Here is a 13,978-nt window from a genome sequence, read left to right on the forward strand (position 1 = left end):
GAACCCGAACCCGAACCGAGCGTGAGGCGGGGGCCGAGCCCGAACCTGAACCCGAACCGAGCGTGAGGCGGGGGCTGAACCTGAACCCGAACCGAGCGTGAGGCGGGGGCTGAACCTGAACCCGAACCTGAACCGAGCGTGAGGCGGGGGCTGAACCCGAACCTGAACCGAGCGTGAGGCGGGGGCCGAACCTGAACCCGAACCGAGCGTGAGGCGGGGGCCGAGCCCGAACCTGAAACCGAACCTGAACCCGAACCGAGCGTGAGGCGGGGGCTGAGCCCAAACCCGAACCGAGCGTGAGGCGGGGGCCGAGCCCAAACCCGAACCCGAACCGAGCGTGAGGCGGGGGCCGAGCCCGAACTCGAACCGAGCGTGAGGCGGGGGCCGAGCCCGAACCGCGGCTCCCGGGGGGGCCGAGCCCGAACCGCGGCTCCCGGGGGGGCAGCGGGCGCTGGGCCCGCACCGCGGCCGCCGTTGTTCCCGCCGGCAGTTGCCGAGGGAGCGCCGAGGACGCGCCGGGCCGGTGAGTGCGGGGGAGCTGCTCCTCCTGCGGGCGGGAGCTGCCGAGGGCGATGTGGCGCCTGCCCCGCGCGGGGCTGTGCCCGGCCGGGCAGCCGGCCTGCGGCGTGGCTCCCTCCCCGAGAGGTGGGGTCAGAGCCCTGGGGGCTCCTCGCTCGCACCTCGGTGAAAAGACCGAGTGCCTCACGGCTTTAATCAAAATAGCCCTGAGAGGCTGCCTTGGTTGCAGCTTTGTACGTAGAAAGGCCGCTGGGCTGGAGCGGGAGTTGTGTTCCTGTGCCCGAAGAGGTCCCTGCCCAGACTGGGACCAGTGCTCAGATCCAGCCTAAAAACAATGCTCAGACCCTGCCCAGACTGGGACCAGTGCTCAGATCCAGCCTAAAAACAATGCTCAGACCCTGCCCAGACTGGGACCAGTGCTCAGATCCAGCCAAAAACAATGCTCAGACCCTGCCCAGACTGGGACCAGTGCTCAGATCCAGCCTAAAAACAATGCTCAGACCCTGCCCAGACTGGGACCGCTCCTCGTGAGGCGAACGCCGCCTTCCCTCCCTGCTCCTTCCAGTCGTGTAAGGCTTTGTCAGAACTGGCGGAGCTGAAGAAAAGTTTGGAAGGCACTTGTAAAATATATTAAAGGCAAGACAAGGTTGTTTTGATTTTTCTGTGTTGTAGCAGGACTTACAGGTCTAAGAGGTGTTTCTCCCCTCAGTCTACAGCAGAATAGTGTGATCTTGTTTCCTACTCTCTTCTCTCTTTTTTCTTTTCCACCTCCCAAGTCACAACACTGCAGCAGATAATGTTTGAAAGATGATATGTGAAAGTTTATATGTGTGAATACTCCTTCCAAGTAATAAATGAGATTATTTTAGATGACAAGCCAAATAGAGTCTATGTTTATCTTTGAAGGAGTCAATAGAGAGAGAATGTAGGCTGGAAATACTTTGTGATAGGCCAAGGTAGACAAGTGGTTTCTCCTCCTTTATTTTTTTTTTCCTTTTCTTTTTTTCTTCTTCCTTCTGTCAGAGAAGTGGGACAGGATTTTGTGAGAAAAGCATCATCCTGGCCATGTCCGAGACTCAGGAAATTCTAAATCCGTATTGAAACAATTAAATGTCACAGTTTTTAAGATTTCATTAGAAACCCCGTCTAGCCCCACTGGCTGAGAACTTCTGATAATTTAAAATCCTCAGTTTTGCTACTTTTGAATGATGCTGGGACAACAGTTCACTTCTGGGAATTATACAGGAATTTGGACCTAAAGCATGAGCTTTGATACTCTAGTTTTAAGTATCCATCTCATTATGGTCTGGTCTTGTCTAACACTGCAAAGTCATATGCACTTTTTTGTCAGATACTGGTGGTGATAGAACCAGTTTTTAAAGTAGTGCTGTATATAAGAAAGTTAAGGTTTCTTTAACTTCAGTAACTACATGTAAAATTCTTACTTATACTAGGTTAATCCTAGAGGTATGGATTTTTTTTCCTCTCTTCATATGTGAAGTTCTTTTCTCCTAATTTTTGATTAACAAGTGCTGAAGTGACTGTAGAGTAATCTTTCTTGGAAATAAAACCTGATTTAAGTTTTTAAGGTTCAGCATGACGTGGGTCTGGCAAGATATAAATACAAATTTATCTCTCTTGCTTTATTATGCTTTCTCTTATTTGAGGTACAAGCATATGTTGTTTTGGCTTTGTTTTTAAATGAATGGATTTCTTTGATACTGAAGAGAACAGCCATAGCAAAGTTTCTTAAGCAAGCAGGAAATAGTGAAAACCAGTAGTGTTTGCCTATGCCTGTTATTGTGGTGGTGTTTTTGAAGCTTGGTTTTGATAGATCACAAACACTGTGGAGTCTTACTGATAAAATATTTGTTTAGCTCTTGACATCTCTGAAATTTGCCAAAAACCTTTGTCTTTTTTGATTTGTGAATCAAAAGACAAAGACATCTACATTCTGGAAAGACATAATTGTAACATCTTCTCCTTGCTACCATCACGAACCAAATTTGGGTTGATTATCTAGGTTTTGGTTTCTCTTTAATCTCAGTTGCTGTAAAGATATTGGTACAGTGACATATAACATAAGGAAGCATTTGTTCCACAGGAAAGAAAAATGGGTCCAGGTTTTTATAAACAGTCAAAGCTGGAAATAATACTAAATTTTAGTGAAAAGAATCGAAAGCAAGAGTGACTTGTTGGAAACTAAACTTCCATTAATAACCTTTCTGTTCCTTTTGGACAAAGCCATAAGGACACCTGTTTATGACAGAAGACTTTACTAGCAGAAGGAAGGCATTGCTCTAGCAGCAGTTTTGATTATGATAAAATTAACAGATATTTCATGGAATGTCTGTGTAGCTGGTGCAGGTCTTTAGTAACATCACTGTTCATTTCCCAATACATTCCTAGATATTTTTCAATTCAATGACTGCAAGAAGATTAAGAGAATGGCAGGCATGGAAATGACTCCATAACCCCCAGTACCTTGGTTTCAGAGTCCCACTGAAAATGTGGAAGATGGCATTAGTCACCTACCAGTTGATGCCTTAAGCTTTGACCTGTCTTAAAATGCATAAATAGTTAAAAAACCCCTCCAAACCCCAAACAAAAAACCAAAAGACATCTCCACAGGTTCCCCTCCCCCATCTATTTGGAAATATGGCCTTAGCCCAAAGATTTCTGAAGACAACAATTATAATTCTACATTTACAGTTGGAGCTATTGTGTAACAAAAAAGCTGTGTTTTGTACATGGATTAAAGTTAGCATAACATGAAACTTAAAAGTTCAGATTGTCCTCTGAACAATCCAGTTGAGATGGGAGCATTTCCAGCCACGTGTGAGTTTGTTATTTCAGTGAATGTCATGGCTTCTGTCATTGTTTTACATGATGTATTGTGGTTCTCTCTGGTCTCACAGTTTCAGTTGCAGCTGGAGAATCGTTTCAGTCGGAGTTTGTTCCTGGTGGATAAGCCATGCCTGTGTCAGCTGATGAAACTGGGGGGGACCCAGCTGGGAGAGATCCAGCTCAAACTCCAGCTGGAACTGAAGGACTGCAAGGTTGGTGCCAGATGCTGCTTATTGCACTTACAGACTTGGATCAGTGGCTTTAGTTTCTTTCTGAAGATGCTTTTGATGTTCGCACTTGCAAAATTAAGTTCAAATACCATTCAAAATCTCAGTTAAATCCTGAAAGGTGCTGTGACCTAGTCTATGTTTAAGTTGGTTTATAAGAGAGGAGCTGCTGTGAGATGCTAAAACCTGGAAAACTCCTTGAGCTGTAACATTCATCCTTACAAAAGGAAGGAGAACTTTTCTGCTGAATTAAGGTCAAGGCCAGATCCATTTAAAAAAAATTGGAACCGAAAGTACCACACAATTCTTATATGTTACTCAGCTGCTGTTAGAATAGAACTACGGGACTTGTTTTCAGAATTAGGAGTTAACCCTTTCAAGCTTCAAGAGACTGTGTTGACTTTGAAACAGATTTGAAAGCATTTTCATTGTAATCCTAATTTTATTTTTTCAGTAGTACGTTTGATCGTACTTGGTTGCTTGCTAAATTGTTACCTTTGCATGGTCTAGTAGATAATTTTTTAAAATTTTTCGGCTTGGGTTTTTGGGGGGTGTTTTGTTTAGTTTGCTGCAGCATTTGAACTCTTTTTTTTTAGTCCTTAAGAGGAAGGAAAAAGGAAGCGATTAACACGCCAATAAATCTGAAAAAATTATCAGACCGATGGCAGTGTAAAATATCAAATGACTTGAAAACTTTCACGGATTTTTTTTTCCCAGTATTTCAGAGTGAGGTAGAGTTTGAATTACGTGCTGTTGAATGTGTTGAGGGTAATTTCGAGTTGCCTTGGTTTGGGCAGACCCACCCACTGCACAGAACGCGAAAGCTCGACAGGCCGTGTCGCGGATCAGCCGGGAGGAACTGGAGGACAGATTTCTTCGGATAAGCGACGACCACCTCCTGCTCAAACAGCATGCAAACAGACAGGAGGAGAAGATTAAAAGGTAGGGGGTTTAGTGTTTTTGTTTTAAACTGTTTTTTGCCCCTCAAACCATGATCAGCGTGCTGAAAGTCACGCTGGTTTCTCTCGGAGCGCTTTCTAATGCCGGGGTAAAAGTCGTGCCTTGGAAGCCAGTTCTGTGTTGGTTTCTGGTTGTCTCTGGGTATGTGAGATGCTTTTTGCAGTGGACCCTGTTAGATCTCCATGTGCAGAGGTACACTGCTACCTACTACTTTGGGGTTGGCACTTTGGGTTCCCAGCTGTGCTGGCAAAGTACAAATGTAACAGGTGTTCTGGGAATTGAAGAAGAGGCTACAGAAGCCTAATGATTTATCAAGGGTTTTATTCTAGAATCAAAATGACCTATACAGAGAGATTCTGCCCCTTTTTTTGTCCCTGTCTTGTTTTTTGGAGAAGCTGACTAGCATCTAGCCTTTTATCATTCAATTAGCACCACAATATTTTTATAATCAGTTCTCCTTTATTCAGCATAATAGATAACTCCAATGAAAAAGTCCCAGGGAGCATGGGGAGCACAGTATGCCCAAACATATACAAGCAACTTTAGGCTGATTACTGACCTTAGTTGCTAAGATCTGTGTGTTAATCAGGCTGATCTGGACTCTGCAGAACTGTTTGTGGTATTACTGTGTTGCAGGAGGGCTGACTACTCCCAAACCACTTTTCCTGTGCGTTCCCATCGTGCTAATTGCTAATCAAGTCTTGCTGCATGTGATCAGGCTTCTCACCAGAAGCCAACAAATTCATCAAAGGGCAGCTGAAAATATTGCCTCTGTACATGAGACTGTTTCATACTTTGTTAAAGTCCAGACTGTTCTTCCCTTATGGCTCAGTGTTCAGTGAGCCAGGATCCAGTAGACCAGCATGACATAATTTCCATCTTTTCTGTTAGATATGATAGAGCAAATTAATTGTTTCCTTACAAATGGCTGTTCCTCTGCTTCTGTGCACAGCAACATGGGACATACCACTCCATATCCACTTAGGTAAAATTACACATAATGTCCAAATTGGTATAGCAAGGCACAGAAAATAAAAAGTATAGAGTGTTTGTCTAGATTCCCAGAGAAAAATCTAAAGCTAAATCTAAAGCTAAATTTCCTCCTTAGCTTCCCTCATGCCAAAACCCTTGTAACTAGAAGTTTGGAATGAATTTCTAGTAGAATTACACTGAAAAAAACCAAATAAACAGAAAACCTGCTTACAGGCAAGTAACATTCTGTGACATCCTATTACGGATGTGTTTGGTTTAATTTTGTTCTTTCAAGTAGAAGCTTCTGTCCACAAGTATCCAAAAATCTAACAAGCCCCTTTAGACAAATTAAGTGTGTCCTTATTTTCAGTTTTCTTTCTGGGCTTTCAAAAACAGATTCCCTGTAAACTAGATACAGGTCTGGATGATATGTGGCCAGTTTTGTGAAGTCTTGAACTTGTCTGTCTCATCAAAGCCACCCTTCTCCTTTTGTCCTTTTAAAGATAGATGGGAACCATACCCTCTGTATCTAATTGTATTCTTCAGCTCACTGTTCCTTCTCTGGAGCACATTGGTCATATTTACCCAGAATAAAATTGAGTATGGTAATGGCAACTATTAAGTCTCTTTTTACAGAGTACCTTAAATATCTCCACTTATGTATTTTAGCCACTTTAGAAATGAAATATATAATTAAATCCTAAAATACTGGAAATTATATCTCATTGGAATGTTGAATATTATTATCATTCTTTATCTTTATCTTTGCATGTTATCATTCTTTCAATAGTTGAATGTTTTGTGGAATTGTAGCTTTTATAGTTTGCCCCATCACATCCAAAGTCTGTAACTTCACTTAACAGCATGCAGAGGTTCTAATAGGAGATCATGTGTTAAAATTAAGCAGCCTGTGGAGCAAATATGCTTCCTTCCTTTACTAACCTTAAATCAGAAGCCTTAGGAAACTGTTATTTGTCAGTTGTAGTGGGTTGACCTTTGCCTGATGCCAGGTGCCCACCAAGCCACTGTCACTGCCCTTCCCAGCCAGACAGGGGAGAGAGAATAAGATGGAAAACTACTTGTGGGTTGAGATGAGGCACTTTACTAAAGCCAGAGCCAAAGTTTGTGCACCCACAAGCAAAGAGGAAAAGAACAAGGTTTATTCTCCCCTTCCCAGCAGCAGCCGTGTCCAGCCACTTCCCGGGGAGCGGGAATTCAGCACGCACAGTGGTTGCTCCAGAAGGCAAACAGTGTAAAAAACAAATGCCCCCACTTCCTCCTCCTTTCCTCAGCTTTTATATCTGAGCTGATGTTACACGGTCTGGAATATCCCTTTGGTCACTTTGGGTCAGCTGGCCTGCTTGTGTCCCCTTCCAGAATCTTGCCCTCGATTGGTGGGGGAGGATGTGACAGTGCTGGTGCTGTGCCAGCCCTGCTCAGTAGGAGCCAAAACAGTGTTATCAACACCTTTCTAGCTCCCAGTGCAAAGCACAGCACTGTGAGGGCTGCTCTGGGGAAAGGAACTGCAGCTCAGCCAGACCCAGTACAGCTGGAAAGCACATGGCTGCACAGTGCTTTCAGTTACCTTCAGAGAGTTCTTCACAGCCAGTAATAGTTATACCAAAACCTGGCTTTATTATCCAGGATCACTGTGAAGTCTTCACAGTGATCACGTTTACTTTTTATGCTGAGTTTTCACGTTCCTTTTCCTGTTTTTTGGATTGTTTTCCCCCAGAATGACCACCAAGTTAATGCGGCTTGTTAACGACAAAAGAAGATCCGAGCAGGCAGGGGGTGGGCCCAGGAGGCTGGGCCAGGCCCTGGAGCTGGAGGAGACGATCGAGCACTTGCAAGAAAGAGTTCGTGAGCTGGAGAAACAAAACGAGAACCTGCGCAACAAACTCATTTCGACCAAGCAGCAGCTGCAGCTCCAGGGCCACAGGCCCTGCCCCTACAGCCACGTCCAGTCTCGTGTCAACTCCGGGCTCAGGAAGGGGAATGAGGCTTCTGGCACGCCCGAGCACGCCAGGAAAGGTACCAGCCACGTTTCTCAAAACCGGGGAGCTCACAGACTGCTCCTGAGTCTGAACCTCAACACATCTTCAGTGCAGATCAGAAAATCCCAAAATAAAAAAAAACGCCTGGAAAAATTCAGGAAAGTTTAGCTCTGTGAGGTGTGAGGAGACAGGAAAAAGAAATAAATGTGTCTTGCTGTGTCTGCTTTGTGGTTGGCTGATTTAAAAATACCATGGAAAGCTCATCCAAAAGTCCTAGTCAGGTATGGATTTTCAGTAAATACTCTCTGGTTTCTCATCACTTTCTTTATTGAGTGCAAGAAATACCTTGATTTGAACAAAAGTAAATAAAAATGTATGTAGTCTAGGCATATATACAGGCACATATATGTATATCACAATTACCAGTACCTTAAAAATAATACTTAGAGACCAAAATTCAAATTAGATCAAGTTAACACAAATGCAAGGTAGGTAATTTTTTTCAGGTGTTTGGGGAAGTGATGGTCTCATTGTACCTTGAGTCTAAATGACTCCATGTTGGGGACTGAGGGATGGCCTTAATGCTGTGTTTGAAATGTAAGGCATACTTTGGTCCCACCTCAAAACTTTATTTCTTCTTGTTGGAAAAAGAGAAGCAGAAAAATTTGGAGAAACCATTGCTTTTGCAATTGTTCCTTAGTTAGTTTCTGACTTTTCTTCTTCACTAGGAGCTTAGGGTTCTTCTAAAGAACACAAGAAAATTATTTGCACTGCTACTAAAAATGGCCCTTTAGTTGCCTGTCTGGGTGAATGACTCTTGTGATTTTGCAAAGAAAATGCTGACAAAAACCAATCACAATTCCATGTTCCTGTTTAGTAATATTGATACTGTTCTTCTGAGAAGACACCATCTCTGCTTTCTGACTTTGAAAGTAAAATCTTCTAAAAAGACCTCTCAGGACATGTTTTTAGCCCTTAACACTATGCTGTATCACCCATAGTTCAAATTTTACAGCAGCTGTGTTGTAGATACTCTGTTTCTTTCCATGTGAATTTGATGTAAAAATACTTTTTATGGCATCTAAAATAGAAGCTGCAAGTGTTTGTACTGTATAGAGGTTGCTGGTTTGTTAAATGCTTTTTCATGCAACATGACAAAAATTTATCTTTTCTTTGTTTTCAGGAATGAGGCTTCAGAATTTAGAAGTGAGATCATCTGACCTTGTGCTCCCAAAATATGGACAGAGTCTGCTTGAGGATTCAAGGGCTGAAATAAGAAATTTGTATGATTTTCATATTACTTATTTTTTGTCACTATTATTCTTAAAACTACGGTTTTCTTGAAGAGGAAAAAAATATATATCTTTTCAGAAGTTTTCACTTCAGAAAATAAACTGAAGTGGTTGGATCTGATAACAATAACAGTGCAGAAATGTTTTCTGAGAAGGAACATGGAGGATTGGTTTGTAATCCAACTGCACCTTTTAACTGAAGATAAACCCTTATAACATCCCTGATACAGAGTTTACATGAGCAGATAGGTGTTATATAGGCTGGAGAAAAGGTAGTTAACATCTAATTTAAAGATACTGGGGTCTGATTGGAACATTTTTCTTCTCTAAAGTATAGGTTTTGAAATGTGGTTTTCCAAAAGCTATTTTAGCATGTTTCCTTATTTTCATAATGATTTAGCTAAATTGGATTTAAGACATCATCTGTAAATGCTATATTTTCAATAAATGGGCAAGCTAAGTATAGAAATATATGAATTAATGTGCAGTCATATATTGTGCTCAGAGTTGTGTAAACACAAATATTTACTGGGATCACAGGAAATCATTGCACAGAAATGTTTTCATCAGTTATTTTCTAAATTGCATTTACTGCATAAATCCCACTGTTTAAGACACATCTTTTGATTATTTTTTTGGTGTAAATTTACCTATTTCAGAATAAAAGCTTAAAAATTACTTTAACTGCTCCATCCATGGAAGATCTGGTAATCTTTTGATAGCTAGTCCTGGGGGTTTGCTCTTCAGAAAACACTTGGTACTGATAGATTAGAGGGAGGATAATTCTAACATAGAGTAGAAGACACCATGGACAGTGTTTTCAGCCAGGTTCTGCTAAACATTGTTCAGTCCACATAAACATTTATTTTGAGAGTTTGTGTTGTGTTTTCATAGTAATTTAAACTCTCAAGCCTCTGTTGTGATGCCTGTGATTAAGAAATACAAATTTTGCTGAACACTTAAAAGTTTTAGCCCTGTTGAGTATTCATTTAAAGTTTTTTCTTTCCTTAAATACTTACCTGCCTTTGGAATGTACGATGTTTGAACTTGCAGGGAGACTGTGATTGACTCCCAGAGGAAACACATTGAGGAACTCGAACATGCCAGAGAGATCCTCGTGAGTCAGCTGAGGAGGAAAGAAAAGGAGATTGAAGACTCTCTCCTGAGGCTGAAAGAGCAAGGCACAGCAAGCCAAAGGTACTGTGGAAACTGGGGAGTTCCATGGTGGAAGCATTAGAGGAGCTATGTCATAATCTTTATACACAGCTGTGGAAATTACTGCTAAATTACTGTAAAGGAATATGGGCTTTATCCATTTTTTCCCTTTAGTGAAACTAAGTCACTTCTAAGGTACTTCTAAGCAAGGAGATAGTTACAGTAAGAAGTTATAACGTGTTTTTCATAAATAAACAAGTTCATAATTACCATGTTAGAGAATTCATTTCCAGCTGACACAGATTCAGTTGAAGTTCAAGTCACAAAATTTTAATCCTTCACTATTAATTCTTATAAAATTTTAGGTATAAGCTCATATGGGCAGTTTAATGTTCACTAATACTCATTAAGAATTTGGAATCTACTGTTGGTGAAAGCATCAGGATACCTTGAACTCTCCAACACTATTTTTTAGTGTTAGAAAGTGGCATTGCTTTATTCACAGTGCTGAGGGCAGGGGGTGGCTCCAACTAGATGCACACACACATTCAAAACTTCTTCAGTATTTATACATTTTTAGCAGACAAAGAAATTAACATTCATTGGTTCTAGATGATATTATTCTCTTTGCTAATTAGTGTTCTATCTTCTAATGGTTACTGGTTTCTGGCTTCTCATGCTCATTAGTCCCCATTGTCATCCTTTTTATTATCGTTTTTCCAGGTACTGTCTTTGTGAGTTTCTTCTTTCTCTTCTGGTTTCTTCAGCACGTCCTCAGAGGGCTATAAGTTGTGCATTCTTTGTGTCCAATTTTCAGCAGTGCTTCTCTCCCCCAGGGTTTGTTCATTGAAGCATCTGAGGGTTGGTTTAGCAAAACTGAAAAGTTTCAGTGATTTTTCTGAAGCTGTTCTAACAGTAGCAGTCTGTGGGGAAAAAAAACCCACCTTTGCTATGTGCTGGCTAAAGTGAAAAATTACACTGCTTGTATTTAATAACACTGCTTATGGTTAATTAAAACGAATAATTAAAAAGTTAATTAAAACCACTAATTAGGAAAGTTATGTAATTTCCAACACTGTAGAGGTAGATTAGCAGATTTCTGAAGGCATATGATGCAGCTGTGCAGTGGAACAAACAGACATACTTGTGAAATGGGTTTCACAATAAAGCCTCTCTTAGTTTAACCTCTTTTCTTTCTCTCTCTTCTCCTTCACTTTTGAAAAAAATACCTAACTGTGCATATATCTGCCCCCATTGTTTCAGTTTCAGACTGTTCTCTTTAATTGTATTAAGGATTAAATGCACAGCCCTGCATTCCTTACTCATTTGATCTCAGTGACAGTTCTACGTGGATGAGAAATATGTGGTCAGTTCTTTAAGTGCCCGTTATTGTGTGTGAGCACGTGGTTGTGCATCAGTGGCCCTACAGAAATAAAGCATCATAATGGTGGCTATTAAATGACTCACAAAGCTGGAAGTCCCCCTACTCAGAATTTCCTTCATGTACCTTAAATAAGTTAAAGAAGTCGTTATCACAAATAATTCCTCACGCTGTGACTACAGTGAATTCAAAAAATATTTAGATTTTTTTTTTAACTTTCTGAAAAAATGAAAGGAATGAAACCAGTTATTTTCTCTTCCCATACTCATGGAAAGAACAGGGTTTAGTTGCACTGTTTTGAAGTAAGGAAAAACACTTAAATATTTTTTAAAACTTGGAATTATTTTAAACATCCTTTCTGTTAAACAGTACATTCTCAAATTAATCTTAGAATTGTAAGAACATGGATATTAAGTGATTTTCATGTAGTTAAGACACACCTACAGGTTGTTTGAGTACCAGCCTTGAGGTGTTCCAGTATAAATTGCTAAGGCTTATTTTCTTAACAGTGTTTGATAGGTGGAAACTGTGAATACAAAATGATATTCTACTGGCACCAAATACTTTGGATGGTGGGAAAGAAGTGAATGGAAAACAAACAATCTCTTTAGGTATAGGATTTTTTTCTCTTCCTGTCCTGTACAGTTCTATACAACAAGCAAAGATGTAGATGTATTGATTGAAGTTGCTGTGTCATCATGCAGCAGAATGTTTATCTCCCTAAATTCTGTAGTATGGTTTACAGAAGGAGAAATTAATTTGGGTATTACACACGAAATCCTCTTCCATAGGTGTTCTCATGATGCATTTCTTTTTAATTTTGAAGGCTGAACATTCAGGACAACGTGGAAATGATCAAGGTCCGTAAACAGCTGGCTGAGAAAAGCAATGCTCTTTCAGCTATGGAAGGAAAATTTCTCCAGCTTCAAGAGGTAAGTGCAATTTGATCAGTAACATTCCTATGCTCTTGTCACATTGACATGCTAAATGGAAAAACAGATTATACACAATTCTTGGCAATACCGAGTACATGAAAGTGAACTACATATCACATTGCACTCAAGTAAATGAAGCAGAGATTTTTAGTCTTAATTTCTCTTTTTCAGAAGGGTCTGGCAGGTCTTAGTGATTGTATCTGCAAAGTCATCCCAAGCAGATTGTGAAGAGTGACCTGGGTTGCCATTAGAGATTCCTGATCTTTCAAAGAGAGAGCTTTGACTTAAATGTACCAATTTACCAAAAGAGGTACCAGACCCCTCTCACTTTGTCAGTCTTTGGTAAAGTTGGAGAGCTTTGGCTCTTTTGTTCTCACATTAGGGTTTAGCTTCCCTTCATATGTTTGTGGAAATTATTTTAAAGTGGAAAATCACGTATTGCCTGAACGCCTCTTAATTTCAAAGTTATAATAATTTGGAGGGAGGGATCTTCTTTCTGTTCCAGGAACGTTCCCATCTTCCTTGGCAAACGTTTTCTTTAAGAGAGAAAGGAAGAAATATGGAGAGATATGAGAAGAATGTAAAAACATGATTTTTAGGGTGTCATTTTTGAAGTTATTTAAATACAATTCACAGATACAGAACAGAGCAAGAGGAGCCCTGAAGAAAGACTTAAAAATTTATGAGTAATAGACTTCATTAACTCTCTGAAATAAGATCGACTACTAATATTATTTATTCTCTATGACATTTTTCTTACTGAGAAATGAGATATTTCATTTCTGAAGATGAAGTGAGTGATTGCTTTTTCATGGTTTTCTTTTTCTTTTCCAGTCTATTCAGGCTGCATATGAACATAAATAATTTGTACAGGGTTCATACTCAGCTTCTCCATTTAACTACTTTGTAGGAATATATATGGAAAAAATGAAGTTAACTTCTTTCTGTCTACAATCATTAATCTGTACTCACATATATATTTGGCATAAGTTCTCAATCATTTTATTAATCAGGAGGTGAGCCTTTGGACTGTTTTGTCTCAAATCATAATTTTAATGTGATTTACATTGAAATTTTTAATGAATGAGGATTTATTAAAGGATTGTGAAATGTAGGCAGTATAACAATATTCTGCAAATAGAGGCTCTATCAGCATTAAAATTGGTTAAATGTTTCTTACTATAATCCATTGAAGTAAATGAAAATGTAAAGGAAATTAGAAGTCCTTTGTTAAAGTACTGCTAGGAGGGAAACAGAACTGAGTGCATTAGGGCTATGAAACAGTTATATATGTACTATATTGTGTGTATATTTATATATGTGTGTGTATATTGTGTGTAAACATGTGTGTATATTTATATATATGCAAGGATTTATATAAATATAAGGGTTAAGAGAGCTGTGGCAAGCTTTGTGATTAACAGAACTGTGGCCAGCACTGGTTTTTGTTTGCTCCTGCAGTGTTCTTTGGTCGGCATGTCCAACCACTGCAGCCAAATCTGATTGTTTAACAGGTGTATTTCCTGGTCAGTGTTCTTTGGTCAGCATGTCCAACCACTGCAGCCAAATCTGATTGTTTAACAGGTGTATTTCCTGGTCAGTGTTCTTTGGTCAGCATGTCCAACCACTGCAGCCAAATCTGATTGTTTAACAGGTGTATTTCCTGGTCGTTTTTGTCTTGACTGAACTGAGA

At 40.2% G+C, this 13,978-nt stretch overlaps 1 protein-coding gene across 1 annotated transcript in view; it reads left to right on the forward strand.

The window, feature by feature from the left end:
- The first annotated feature begins 459 nt into the window (after positions 1-459).
- LOC108497022 (protein fantom-like) overlaps positions 460-13,978 on the forward strand; it is a 39,618-nt gene continuing 26,099 nt past the window's right edge. Inside the window, exons 1-8 of the mRNA XM_017814308.1 lie at positions 460-523; positions 3,438-3,578; positions 4,391-4,535; positions 7,261-7,559; positions 8,706-8,805; positions 9,868-10,011; positions 12,177-12,282; positions 13,120-13,131. Coding sequence (XP_017669797.1) covers positions 3,494-3,578; positions 4,391-4,535; positions 7,261-7,559; positions 8,706-8,805; positions 9,868-10,011; positions 12,177-12,282; positions 13,120-13,131 — 891 coding nt within the window. The 5' untranslated portion in view covers positions 460-523; positions 3,438-3,493. The remainder of the gene's footprint in view (positions 524-3,437; positions 3,579-4,390; positions 4,536-7,260; positions 7,560-8,705; positions 8,806-9,867; positions 10,012-12,176; positions 12,283-13,119; positions 13,132-13,978) is intronic.

Source organism: Lepidothrix coronata, unplaced genomic scaffold, assembly GCF_001604755.1.
Source record: "Lepidothrix coronata isolate B3197 unplaced genomic scaffold, Lepidothrix_coronata-1.0 Scaffold2, whole genome shotgun sequence".
NCBI lineage: Eukaryota > Metazoa > Chordata > Aves > Passeriformes > Pipridae > Lepidothrix > Lepidothrix coronata.